The sequence below is a fragment of the Neomonachus schauinslandi genome, chromosome X (genome assembly GCF_002201575.2).
Source record: "Neomonachus schauinslandi chromosome X, ASM220157v2, whole genome shotgun sequence".
Classification (NCBI taxonomy): Eukaryota; Metazoa; Chordata; class Mammalia; order Carnivora; family Phocidae; genus Neomonachus; species Neomonachus schauinslandi.
The window spans coordinates 18,324,687-18,339,259 of NC_058419.1; the positions used below are offsets into that span (position 1 = coordinate 18,324,687).

At 43.2% G+C, this 14,573-nt stretch overlaps 1 protein-coding gene across 2 annotated transcripts in view; it reads left to right on the plus strand.

Annotated features, from left to right (window-relative positions):
- HS6ST2 (heparan sulfate 6-O-sulfotransferase 2) overlaps window positions 1-6,463 on the plus strand; it is a 283,702-nt gene extending 277,239 nt beyond the window's left edge. For both annotated transcript variants that reach the window (XM_044911807.1, XM_044911808.1), the window contains one exon: window positions 5,578-6,463. In XM_044911807.1, coding sequence (XP_044767742.1) covers window positions 5,578-6,463 — 886 coding nt within the window. The remainder of the gene's footprint in view (window positions 1-5,577) is intronic.
- The last annotated feature ends 8,110 nt before the right edge of the window (window positions 6,464-14,573 follow it).

Here is a 14,573-nt window from a genome sequence, read left to right on the forward strand (position 1 = left end):
GCTAGAGTCAGGGAAGCAGAGGGGGAGATGCAAAATCCCTCGTGATTGAGGAAGGCTTGTGTAGAAGGAGCTTGATAGAGATGAGGCTGGAGGGAAAGAAAGGTGGTGGTTACCAGGTCCCACGAGGCTGTGTCTAGCGTGTGAAGGAGCTTGGACTTCATGTCCAAGTTGATAGGGATTAAGAGGTCTTAACTAGGGAATGACAGGTCAGATGTGTGCCATATGGGCGGGGGGGAGGGGCCTAGGCATGAGACCAGAGGCTGGGAGGCAGTCCGGGATGCTGCAGCAGTGACCCAGTAGATAAATGATAAGGGCCTGGCCCCAGGCCGTGGTAGAAAGAATGGACCTGAGTGCTCCTAGGATCTAGAATCAGCAAGGGTCTTGGGGGAAGTTCACATAGTGGCAGTGAGCAAGATCGAGGAGTCCAGGGTGGCCCCCAGTTTTCATGCTTGGACAACTCTTCATTGGTTGCTATTGTTGTTTCTACAATTACTTAGCAATGACAGGAAAAAGTTGGCCCGGACTTGACCTTTCACGTTGTTCTGCCTGTAAGGGGCCAGGGGTATATAGACACACTGAACAATGGTCATTAAACTCACCTAGGTAACTGATGGGGAGTCATGACTCCAATTTAAAGATGTGACACCTGTTCATCTTAATTAAGTGACAAGTTTTGTCCTAAGATATTCTGTCCCATTACCACTAACCAAAACAGGCTGAGTGTGATTTTCCTGGGGTTGAGCCATTTTAAATGGCTCACTCATTTAAAATTAAATCAATCCGTTCAGCAGCACCCTTCGGAGTAATGTCCACCTGAAGGTAGATTTCCAGCAGCTCTTGCCTGCATCTTGTCCTGTTTTATCAATGCCTGGATACAAGCCTTGCCAAAAGGAATAAGGAGATATGGTGAAGATACTAGGGGATATAATCAGAATCCAGATGTGTTTTGACAGGCTCAGACTTACTCTAACAAGAAGAAATTAAACAGGGCCACAAGTAAACTACATCCAGGTCCAGGATAAAGTAGATTGGGTTTCAAAATGGTGTACGTGTAAAAGAATGAAAGAGTTTAGTTGACTGTGCGTCAGCGGTGTGGCATGTCTGCCAAAAAGGCCGATGTGATATATGAGGCCAAACTAAGAGAAATGGTGTCGAGAATGAGGGAGGTGACAGACTGTCCCTACTTGTCACTTGTCAGACTATGCCTGGAGGACACGTTCCAGTAAAGTGGAATATATTCAGGGGAAACAAGAGGACAGTGAGGGAACTTGAAGCAGTGTCCAGAATAGTTGAAAACCATATTTAGCATTAAGAAGGGAAACCTTGGGCTACCCCGGGGTACTTAAAGTCGGTCTTCAAAGCACTGAAGCCACACGTGTGGAATTAAAACTCGATCCGCAAGTAGGCTGTTGTGGTTTGAAACGACTACTTTTTGCTGTTAACGCCACATCTTTATCTTAAGGCCAGATCACTCCCTGAGTGCTGTATCTGTCCATTCAACTCTCTTTTGGGTGTCCCAGAGGACCCGAGGCCTTCCTCCAGAAACTGGAGGCATCCTTAACCCTCCTCCTTCCTCTCCCCTGTGTTCATTTTGACACCAAGTCTGTTAATGCTACCTCCTAAAAATGTCTCTAGGCTGCATTCCTTCTTTTGCCTTGTTTTCTGCAGTAACCTTAGGCGAATTTCCCTAATTCCATCTCCGCACTCCATACCCTGTGAGCTTGCTAAAACACCGATTTCATCATGTCGCTCCTCTGCTTAAACCCCTTCAGAGGCCTCCCTGTCAGCTACAGAAGTCTAAATCCTTTCTTGGGGGGTCCTAAGGCCTTCCACAGCCAGGTCTGTGGCTACCCCTCCATCCTCAACCCCTGCCACTCCCCTTCATTCCCAGTAAGAGGTTTCCTTTTCTTTTTTTTTAAGGATTTTATTTATTTACTTGTTTATCTATTTATTTATTTATTTGTCAGAGAGAGGGAGAGAGCACAAGCAGCGGGAGCGGCAGGCAGAGGGAAAGGGGGAAGCAGGCTCCCTGCTGAGCAGGGGCCCCGATGTGGGGCTCGATCCCAGGACCCCGGGCTCATGACTTGAGCCGAAGGCAGACGCTTAACTGACTGAGCCACCCAGGCACCACCCCCCCCCGCCCCCTGTAAGAGGTTTTCAATGCACTTCTTCCACACACAACAGGCTAGTTTGTGTCCTGTGACTTTGCTCATGCTCAACTTTCTGCCTCATACTCCATTCCTCTCTTCTTGCCTCCTCTCATTCTTACTTGTTTTCAAAATAAAGTGGCAGAAGCTGTTGCCCATATTGTTAGGCTAGCGAGGTGTTTTCATCGTACCTTGTGCTTGCTCCAACCATTAAGAACACATTCTGTTGGGGCGCCTGGGTGGCTCAGTGGGTTAAGCGTCTGCCTTCTGTTCGGGTCATGATCCCAGGGTCCCGGGATCGAGCCCCGCATCGGGCTCCCTGCTCAACGGGGAGTCTGCTTCTCCCTCTGCCCCCTGCCTTCCGCTTCCCCTGCTTGTGCTCTCTCTCTCTCTAATAAATAAATAATCTTTAAAAAAGAACACCTTCTATCGAAATGCCATGTCTTGGCGCTGCGGGCACCCCGTGCCAGGCACACGTGAGGTGCTTGCACTGAAGTGGCCACGGGAGGAGCGCCACCCCCGGCACGTTCCCGTTGGGCTGGGCTGTCGCATCTTCAGGTGGCCTGGCTGGGGAGACTGCTTCTCTGACAGTTCCCTAACAGCTCTCTCCTCAGAGTAACGAGCCTCCTGGATCCTTTGCCCAACCAAACCTCCCACGTGTTACCGTCACCTGCCTTCCCACCTCCAGCACACTATGGTATCCGGGAGGCCACTGGACACTCCCGGACACCAACCTTTAAGCCTTTCCACCCCCGGGATCGTTCTTCCCAGCAGCATCGAGTGTTTCCCGTTGAGGCAACCTGGGAGTCAGGCCTGTCTTCCCTGGAAGACGTGGGCTGTGGGCAATCCCTGGACCTGTTATCTTCAGAGGGTAGGACAGCTGCGGTCACCAGGGCGGGCAGGGTGTGCACATGTGTGCGTGTGGGCGCCTCTCATTTCTCTGTGGCCGTGACCATCCCTGCAGCGTCTGTCTCTGCCTCCCTGGGGTGCCTCCTCTCTTTCCACGTGAGGATGGTGCTTCCAAAACACTGGTCATGACATTCACCCTGGTGGTGGAGATCTATCTGTTCCCAAAGACAAGGCAGCGTGTTGAGGAAGGAGAGCCTCCAACTGGCACAGGGCTGCACTCTAGGATTTACCAGAAGATGTCACTGTCGTCTTAAACCAGTTCAACAAGGCGGGGCAGGAGGACTGTCAGCTAAGCATGAAGGTGACTTTATTATGGGGGTTTCAACTACCTGACAGCCCCCATTATAATGCATGCCTGCTAAAGCTAGTTGAAAGGTTAATCCAAATGTGTCACTGGACTTCATAAATTTCTTTTTTTCCCAAATAATCAGACTAATTGCCACTAAGCTATCGCCTCCAGCCTCACATAAAGGCTCGATAAATGTGTGTTGAACGAAGGAGTGAATGAATACCACAGCAAGGGGCGGAAGGAGGAAGCCCGTGGGAATAGTAGTCACCTTTGTTGGTAAAGGCTACAGGGGCACCAGAAGCTGCCGGCCCTTAAGCAAGGGGTCTTCACAGACATGAGTTTTCGTGGCCCTAGCAAGGTCAGGTCCTAGGAAAAGCAGTGATGTAGGCACTCCGCCCTCTCCATCCTCACTCCCAGAGGCTCCTCCTGTGCCCCATGCTTGTTTAGTCTGGAAAAAATATATAAAGTAATTTTTAAAAAAACCTTTCTGTGATATTTGCAAGGCACTTAGAAGATTCTCCAGAGTTTTTGTAGGATGGGGCATGGCCTCCCCGGTCCCCAGCTCTCTCCCACCTCTTCCCTAGAAGTTCTAGAAGAAGAGCAGAGTCCCTGTCCAGGAAAACATCGTTTAAGCAGAAATACAAACAAGCAGTCACAGTTCAGTATCAAAAGGGTTTTAACAAAGGCTAAGTAACTGTGGACCTACTATGGTGCCACAGAGAAAGAGGGGAGGGCTGACAGCAGGCTGTGGGGTTACGTTTTCTCAGAGGAGAGATCGTACTTGGACTACAACTTGAAGGATGTTTCGAATTTTCCAGTCACAGAAGGAAGGTCATGCCCAGCAGAAGAAACACCATGCACAGAATAGAAGCATACAGGATAGACCCTGGGGTGCCTGAGTTGCTTGAGGCCCGAGACTCGGGAGAAACGTTACCGCGTTTCAGACTCAGCCTGTCGGTGGTTGGGTCTGAAACGTTGCCGCCAATAGACCCAGCCCGTTGGTGGTTGAGTTGGTTTCCTTTGGCAGGCGTACAGAACCACCACTCTCTCAGATGGGAATGAATAGATTTCACAAAAGCCGCCAGCCATTCCCCAGGTTTTCTGTAAGAAACGAAATGCTAATAGTCAGTGTTCATTATTGTTTTCCTTCTACAATATGCCCTTCCTTGACCTCAGCTTTCATCCACTGAATCTCAGTGGGGGGAAAAAAATCATTTCTTAATTAAAAAGCACAACCCCAGGGTCATTTCTCCCCTTGAGTATGTCTGATCACATCTTAGGCTTTGACATTTCTGGGGTGCGGTGCGTGCGTGTGCACCTGCCGTGCGTGCGTGCACGTGTGGGTTCAGTGCTCGCTAGTCCACTATTTGAACAAAGAACTTTTTCAGTTTGCAACTTTAAAGTGAAGATAGCCATACGGCAGAGCCTTCACACTTGTTGACACCCGGGTATCCTTTCAGTAGGTAAAGAAAGGGAGCATTTTGGAGGGGACAGAGTTAACTTTGCCGGGCCGGGAATATTATCACGCGAGCTAAGGCTGAAACCGAGCTGGTAGCCTGCGTATGTGCCGTTGGCAGTTACCATGTCTATTTCAGTCCGTGACTAACCACAACGTTTATTTCTGGAGGCCCCGGGCTGCTCTGCCGATCTCTGCCCACCGCTTCCAGAACCAATGAGCCGTGATGTTAGGACAACAGCCAGAATCAAAGCATCATATTGACACTCTTTCAGTGAGGTTTTATTTTTTAATAAGGTATCCGGATTAGGCTGGATATTGGGAAAATGCTTTCGTATATTTAGTAAGAAAGGTTAGAATTTTGTGATCAGTTAATGGGGATATGAAATAATTATGGGGGATATGAAATAACATGGCTGCCTGCTTAAGCGAATGAGGTTGTCAGGAGGGTTTTGTCACTGGTTGGAGAAAGAGAAACAGGAGGAGCCGGAAGAGGGAGTGAAGAATGACAAGGACGATGTGCTGGGCCTATACTTGGCCTACTTTCGTTAGCTGCAGTACCAGCAAATTGGGGGAAAGTGTTAGCTTCCCAGACGGGCTCGTAGGACTCAGACAGTGGTCTGCAACACAGTTCACAGGACAAATGCTACCAGATCACCATCATTCCCCCTTTGCCCTCCTTACTGATCAGTGAACATCACATACGCCATGCACCTCGCTGACTGCACTCATGTCACCCACAGCGCTGACTGTTGGTCTTTGTGCTTTACCCATAGGAACTTCCACTACATCACCATCCTCCGAGACCCAGTGTCCCGGTACTTGAGTGAGTGGAGGCACGTCCAGAGAGGGGCAACATGGAAAGCATCCCTGCACGTCTGTGACGGAAGGCCCCCAACCTCCGAAGAGCTGCCCAGCTGCTACACTGGGGATGACTGGTCTGGCTGCCCCCTAAAAGAGTTCATGGACTGTCCCTATAATCTAGCCAATAACCGCCAGGTGCGCATGCTTTCCGACCTGACCCTGGTCGGCTGCTACAACCTCTCCGTCATGCCTGAAAAGCAAAGAAACAAGGTCCTCCTGGAAAGTGCCAAATCGAATCTGAAGCACATGGCATTCTTCGGCCTCACTGAGTTTCAGCGGAAGACCCAGTACCTGTTTGAGAAAACCTTCAACATGAACTTTATTTCGCCATTTACCCAATACAATACCACTAGGGCCTCTAGCGTAGAGATCAATGAGGAAATCCAAAAGCGGATTGAGGGACTGAATTTTCTGGATATGGAATTGTACAGCTATGCAAAAGACCTCTTTTTGCAAAGGTATCAGTTTATGAGGCAGAAGGAGCATCAGGAAGCTAGGCAGAAGCGTCAGGAACAACGCAAATTTCTGAAGGGGAGGTTCCTTCAGACCCATTTCCAGAGTCAGGGCCAGAGCCAGAGCCAAAGCCACAGGCAGAATCCGAGTCAGAATCTGAGTCAGAACCCAAATCTGAATGCCAATCAGAATGTGACTCAGAATCTGATTCAGAATCTGACCCAGAATTCGAGCCAGAAGGAGAACCGTGAAAGCCACAAGCAGAACCCAGGTCAAGAGCAGAGCGATGGCAGCGCCAGCAACAGCACCAATGATTACATAGGCAGCGTAGAGAAATGGCGTTAAGTGGCTCCCAGAGGCCTTTGCACACTTGTCCCAAAGCGCCAGTAGAGATAACGGCAAATCTTAAAACATGAGAGTTTCCAAACACATCCTGCTTCCTTCAGTTTGGAAGTTAAAAAAAAGTTAAGATGTTGCCTTTACAGTTGCCTTTCAATTAAATGTTACACTGTGCGTGGGTAAAACAACTGTCAGCATGTAATTAAATTGCCTCTTTTGGGTTTGTTGGAGTATTTATAAAATCCAAAAGCCAAACCAGACTCGCCAGAAACTGCTGTTTCGATATTTTAAGAAATGCTTAAATTAGCTATAGAGACAAAATGAAAACATAACATGTGGCCATTCAACTTTGGCTAAGAAACGTCTCCAAATTATTCATGATACACTGTTAAAACTTGCTCTTGGAAGCAAACAGTTGTTCCCAGGGGTAAGCAGGAATATACACATTTAAAAAACCAAAATTAACCACAAAACCTTTTATTTTCTTCTGATTTTAACCAGGAATCTATTTAATGGAATAAGAACTGATGGTAAATCTTACAAAACTGTAGAAATGAAGATTTTTCTCTCCCAAACATGGGCAGTTTTATGTAAGAAATATTGGCTTTTCAAGTAGAACAGGATTCGTATCTTATTTAAGAGATGTTTAGAATTTTCAACTTTTTCTACCTTCTACTGTTTAAAGGTTTTAAACAGGGTGTATCTCATAGTTAACAAAAACACTTTTCTCCCAAGTGAAATACCAGTGTAGAGATCTAATTTTCAGACGCTCTCTGGGCACTGTAATTTCAACAATTCTGGAATCTTGTTGGCGCTGCTTCTCATTCATTTGAAGGCTTCTCCGAGTTGTGCTCATTCCAAAATAACCCATTTAAAGAATCTTTCTTCATCATCTAAATGGTGTGTTGCTGAGTTTCTTGTGATATATAATCCTGGATTAAAGTCAGGACTTTCTATAGAATTGTCTTATCAATGTTTGTGTAGTGAGGTCCTTATCAAGAAACTCTTGAACAGGATAACGTGTCTAAAAATATTGAAGTTATTCTTGATCAGATAGAATTGAACCTGAATGTGAATGAATTGTTATTGACTTTTTGTACATTCTTATTGTGCCATTTCCAGTTGGGCTGGCTGCTTCTAGCCCATTTGTTCTTTTTTGTGTTGACAGATTGTAGACAATTACGAGATGAAAAAAAAAAATGGTAGAATAAGCATTAGGATAGCCAGTTATTCGGTAACACCAAAAGTTGTATCTCGATACTTTGGGTTAACCCTATACCCGGTTTTGTTTGAAGAAAGAAGAGAAAGTGTTCTGCAGTGAGGTTGAGTCTCAGGAGCATATGCATTGAGGAGAGTGATTTCATATTAAGTCTCTGGACAAACACTTGTAGGCGATCAGTTATGAATCAAGCAGGGCGAGAAGAAAGATGCCAGCACCCACTGTGCTAGCATGCGTCGTGATTCTGGGCAGTTTCCATTTTATGGGTTTTGCTATACTTTGTAGGGACCTACACTAACCCCCGGCTGTCGAGCCAACAAGACAACTGGAAATAGCATTGATGTTTTCAGGAGCGACACGCTTAGAAGTGTGACGATAAAGTCACATCTTGTACAATCCGCTGCTTATATGCATGATCTAGTCTCATCTGTAATACTTATGGCCACAAGCCAGACGAGAAGCTGCGTATTTGGGTTTAAAAATAAATTTTCTTGACGCTGAGCTTGTATCACTATATCTGAAATGTGTTTTATCTGACAGTATTGCAGTCCTGGGAAATCTGAGAACTGAAGAACTGAAAGGAATTTTTTTTTTTTTAAACTCAAACATACCTTGAAGTCAACGTGTTTTAGAGTGAAACTATTTTGTGTACATTGTGTTTTTAAAATAAAGATCCTGTAGATCACTGTGGTATCTCAGTTTTGTTTAGTTTTAATTGACAACATTTGCTCTTAAAACGGATAAGTACCTTTGGAAAGCAGGATGGAGCCCGAGCCAGTGGAACTGTCTGTTACAGGGGGAAAAAAAGGAAAACCTTTTGTGTTATTGCTGTGGTGTGCATGGCTTGCAGAGATTATGTGCATTTTCTCTGTCTATACTGATTATTGTATATAAGGGATGTTTATAAATACCCCTTTTTGTCATCATCCTATAAATCCCATGATTTCAACTGTAAACATCCGTTCAGTGGTGTGGCTTTACAAACAATTCACTGATTTTGTGTAATTTAACAACAGATATGAAATAAAGTTTAAATTACAGACTCTGAGTAATTTTGTGATTTCAAGTGTTGCAGCTGCTAGGCATCACGACACCACAGACGAGTTCTCTTCTCTCAAGGAGTTTCCTTTTGAACTTGTGGCCACCAGGTGTGGAAGTGAGATGACCCCTGTCTAATCTACCAGGCTAAAATGGCCTTCGCTTTGGGGGCTTCCTTCTGGGGGCCCACACTGTCTCCTCTTTCGGGTAAGATAAAAGTTGTCAAGGAAAGACAAGGGTTGCTCTTCTTAGAAGGACACTGATCCCATTCTTAGGGCTCCGCTCTCCTGACCCAATTACCTCCCCAAGGCCCCATCTCCAGATGCCATCACCTTGGGGTTAAGGTTTCAACATATGGATGTGGGGAGAACCCAAACATTCAGTCCATTACTCAGTGCAAATGAAATGTGTGTGAGTTTTAATTTAACAGTTATTGAAATAGATATTTGCATGTCTAAAAGCAGGCAGGAAGGAAAAATGGGGCTCTTTGCTTCTTCTCTATCACCTCTGTCCACAGGATAGAGGTTAAAGGTAAGCTTTTAAATACTGGCCTTTTTTTAAAAAAATTTTTTATTGTTATGTTAATCCCCATACATTACATCATTAGTTTTAGATGTAGTGTTCCATGATTCATTGTTTGTGCATAACACCCAGTGCTCCATGCAGAACGTGCCCTCCTCAATACCCATCACCAGGCTAACCCATCCTCCCACCCCCCTCCCCTCTAGAACCCTCAGTTTGTTTTTCAGAGTCCATCGTCTCTCATGGTTCGTCTCCCCCTCCGATTTCCCCCCCTTCATTCTTCCCCTCCTGCTACCTTCTTCTTTTTTTTTTCCTTAACATATATTGCATTATTTGTTTCACAGGTACAGATCTGAGATTCAACAGTCTTGCACAATGCACAGCGCTCACCAGAGCACATACCCTCCCCAGTGTCTATCACCCAGTAACCCCATCCCTCCCACCCCATCCCCCACTCCAGCAACCCTCAGTTTGTTTCCTGAGATTAAGAATTCCTCATATCAGTGAGGTCATATGATACATGTCTTTCTCTGTTTGACTTATTTCGCTCAGCATAATACCCTCCAGTTCCATCCACGTCGTTGCAAATGGCAAGATCTCATTCCTTTTGATGGCTGTATAATATTCCATTGTGTATATATACCACTTCTTCTTTATCCATTCATCTGTCGATGGACATCTTGGCTCTTTCCACAGTTTGGCTATTGTGGACATTGCTGCTATAAACATCAGGGTGCACGTACCCCTTCGGATCCCTACTTTTGTATCTTTGGGGTAAATACCCAGTAGTGCAATTGCTGGATCATAGGGTAGCTCTATTTTCAACTTTTTGAGGAACCTCCATACTGTTTTCCAGAGTGGCTGCACCAGCTTGCATTCCCACCAACAGTGTAGGAGGGTTCCCCTTTCTCCACATCCCCACCAACATCTGTCATTTCCTGACTTGTTACAAATTTTAGCCATTCTGACTGGTGTGAGGTGGTACCTCATTGAGGTTTTGATTTGGATTTCCCTGATGCCGAGCGATATTGGGCACTTTTTCATGTGTCTGTTGGCCATTTGGATGTCTTCTTTGGAAAAATATCTGTTCATGTCTTCTGCCCATTTCTTGATTGGATTCTTTGTTCTTTGGGTGTTGAGTTTGATGAGTTCTTTATAGATTTTGGATACTAGCCCTTTATCTGATATGTCATTTGCAAATATCTTTTCCCATTCTTTCAGTTGTCTTTTGGTTTTGTTGACTGTTTCTTTTGCTGTGCAAAAGCCTTTTATCTTGATGAAGTCCCAATAGTTCATTTTTGCCCTTGCTTCCCTTGCCTTTGACAATGTTCTGTGCATTGATTTTATATCCTGCCACTTTACTGAATTCCTGTATGAGTTCTAGCAGTTTTGGGGTGAAGTCTTTGGGGTTTTCCACATAAAGTATCATATCATCTGCAAAGAGTGAGAGTTTGACTTCTTCTTTGCCGATTTGGATTCCTTTTATTTATTTCTTTTTGTAGTCTGATTGCTGTGGCTAGGACTTCTAATACTATGTTGAATAGCAGTGGTGATAGTGGACATCCCTGCCACGTTCCTGACCTTAGGGGGAAAGCTCTCAGTTTTTCCCCACTGAGAATTATATTTGCTGTAGGTTTTTCATAGATGGCTTTTATGATATTGAGGTATATACCCTCTATGCCTATACTCTGAAGAGTTTTGATCAAGAAAGGATGCTGTACTTTGTCAAATGCTTTTTCTGCATCTATTGAGAGGACCATATGATTCTTGTTCTTTCGTTAATGTATTGTATCACGTTGATTGATTTGCGCATGTTGAACCAACCTTGCAGCCCAGGGATAAATCCCACTTGGTCGTGGTGAATAATCCTTTTAATGTACTGTTGGATCCTATTGGCTAGTATTTTGGTGAGAATTTTTGCATCCATGTTCATCAGGGATATTGGTCTGTAGTTCTCCTTTTTGATGGGGTCTTTGTCTGGTTTGGGGATCAAGGTAATGGTGGCCTCATAAAATGAGTTTGGAAGTTTTCCTTCCATTTCTATTTTTTGGAACAGTTTCAGAAGAATAGGTATTAATTCTTCTTTAAATGTTTGGTAGAATTCCCCTGGGAAGCCATCTGGCCCTGGGCTTTTGTTTGTTGGGAGATTTTTGATGACTGCTTCAATTTCCTTAGTGGTTATAGGTCTGTTCAGCTTTTCTATTTCTTCCTGGTTCAGTTTTGGTAGTTGATACATCTCTAGGAATGCATCCATTTCTTCCAGGTTATCTAATTTGCTGGCACAGAGTTGCTCATAATATGTTCTTATAATTTTTTGTATTTCTTTGGTGTTGGTTGTGATCTCTCCTCTTTCATTCATGATTTTGTTGATTTGGGTCATTTCTCTTTTCTTTTTGATAAGTCTGGCCAGGGGTTTATCAATCTTGTTAATTCTTTCAAAGAACCAGCTCCTAGTTTCGTTGATCTGTTCTACTGTTCTTTTAGTTTCTATTTCATTGATTTCTGCTCTGATCTTTATTATTTCTCTTCTCCTGCTGGGTTTAGGCTTTAGTTGCTGTTCTTTCTCCAGCTCCTTTAGGTGTAGGGTTAGGTTGTGTACTTGAGACCTTTCTTGTTTCTTGAGAAAGGCTTGTATTGCTATATTTCCTCTTAGGACTGCCTTTGCTGCATCCCAAAGATTTTGAATAGTTGTGTTTTCATTTTCATTGGTTTCCATGAATTTTTTAAATTCTTCTTTAATTTCCTGGTTGACCCATTCATTCTTTAGTAGGATGCTCTTTAGCCTCCATGTATTTGAGTTCTTTCCGACTTTCCTCTTGTGATTGAGTTCTAGTTTCAAAGCATTGTGGTCTGAAAATAGGCAGGGAATGATCCCAATCTTTTGGTACCAGTTGAGACCTGATTTATGACCTAGGATGTGATCTATTCTGGAGAATGTTCCATGGGCACTAGAGAAGAATGTGTATTCCGTTGCTTTGAGATAGAATGTTCTGAATATGTCTGTGAAGTCCATTTGGTCCAGTGTGTCATTTAAAGTCTTTATTTCCTTGTTGATCTTTTGCTTAGATGATCTGTCCATTTCAGTGAGGGGGGTGTTAAAGTCCCCCACTATTATTGTATTGTTGTCAATGTGTTTCTTTGCTTTTGTTATTAATTGCCTTATATAATTGGCTGCTCCCATGTTAGGGACATAGATATTTACAATTGTTAGATCTTCTTGTTGGATAGACCCTTTAAGTAGGATATAGTGTCCTTCCTCATCTCTTATTACAGTCTTTGGTTTAAAATCTAATTTGTCTGATATAAGGATTGCCACCCCAGCTTTCTTTTGGTGTCCATTAGCATGGTAAATGGTTTTCCACCCCCTCACTTTCAATCTGGGGGTGTCTTTGGGTCTAAAATGAGTCTCTTGCAGATAGCATATCGATGGGTCTTGTTTTTTAATCCAATCTGATAGCCTGTGTCTTTTGATTGGGGCATTTAGCCCATTTACATTCAGGGTAACTACTGAAAGATAGGAATTTAGTGACATTGTATTGCCTGTAAGGTGACTGTTACTGTATATTGTCTCTGTTCCTTTCTGGTCTATGTTGCTTTTAGGCTCTCTCTTTGCTTAGAGGACCCCTTTCAAGATTTCTTGTAGGGCTGGTTTCATGTTTGCAAATTCCTTTAGTTTTTGTTTGTCCTGGGAGCTTTTTATCTCTCCTTCTATTTTCAATGACAGCCTAGCTGGATATAGTATTCTTGGCTGCATATTTTTCTCATTTAGTGCTCTGAATATATCCTGCCAGTCCTTTCTGTCCTGCCAGGTCTCTGTGGATAGGTCTGTTGCCAATCTAATGTTTCTACCATTGTAGGTTACATATCTCTTCTCCCGAGCTGCTTTCAGGATTTTCTCTTTATCTCTGAGACTCATAAGTTTTACTATTAGATGTTGGGGTGTTGACCTATTTTTATTGATTTTGAGAGGGGTTCTCTGTGCTTCCTGGATTTTGATGCCTGTTTCCTTCCCCAAATTAGGGAAGCTCTCTGCTATAATTTGCTCCATTATACCTTCTGCCCCTCTCTCTCTTTCTTCTTCTTCTGGGATCCCAATTATTCTAATGTTGTTTCGTCTTATGGTATCGCTTATCTCTCGAATTCTGCCCTCGTGATCCAGTAGTTGTTTATCTCTCTTTTTCTCAGCTTCTTTATTTTCCATCATTTGGTCTTCTATATCACTGATTCTCTCTTCTGCCTCATTTATCCTAGCAGTTAGCACCCCCATATTTGATTGCACCTCATTAACAGCCTTTTTGATTTCTACTTGGTTAGATTTTAGTTCTTTTACTTCTCCAGAAAGGGTTTCTCTAATAACTTCCATGCTTTTTTCAAGCCCAGCTAGTATCTTTAAAGTGATGGTTCTGAACTCTAGATCTGACATCATACTAATGTCCGTATTGAGTAGGTCCCTGGCAGTCGGTACTACCTCTTGTTCTTTTTGTTGAGGTGATTTTTTCTGTCTTGTCATTTTGTCCAGAGGAGAACAGATTAATGAGAGAACAAAATGCTAACAGGGTAACAACGTTCCCAGAAAATATACTCTAAACAAATCAGAAAAGACCTGAAGCAGTGGAGAAAGAAAGGGAAAGAGAGAAAAAAGAAAAAAAAAAAAAGATAAAGATAAAAACAGATAAAAACAAAAACAGAACAAAACAAAACAAAAAAACCAGAATGTGGTCAAATATGATCAGGCTGGTGTATAGATCAGTGCCACACACTAGATTTTGGGTGTATTTTGGTCTGTTAGAAGAAAATGCCTCCCAAAATTTTAAAGAAAGAAAAACTTATACATATACAAAAATAAGGGTTGATATGATGAAGGGATGGAATACGACTGTAAAAATGGAAATTATAAAAAAATTTTATAAAAGGAATTGATAAGAAGTTGTTTGAAAAAAGAAAGAAGAGGATTTAAAAAAAAAAAAAGGAAAAAAAGGGAGAGAATGTGATCAGGCAGGGGAGTAGAAAAAACCATACACTAGAGATTTAGGGTATATTTTGATCTGTTAGAAGAAACTATCTCAAAATTTTAAAGAGAGAACAACTTATATATATATGCCAAAAATACAGGTAACTACTATGAAGGGATAGAATATGACTCTAAAAATGAAAAATAAAAATGTTTTTTTTTTTTTAAAAAGGGAATGATAAGATGTTGGTTGAAAAAGGGAAAAAGAAAAATTCAAAAAAAAAATTAACTTTGAAAGACTAAAGAATCATGGTAAAAAAGCCATGGATTCTATGTGCAGTACTCCCCTAGCGCTGGAGTTCTGCCGTTCTCATTGATCGGTAAAC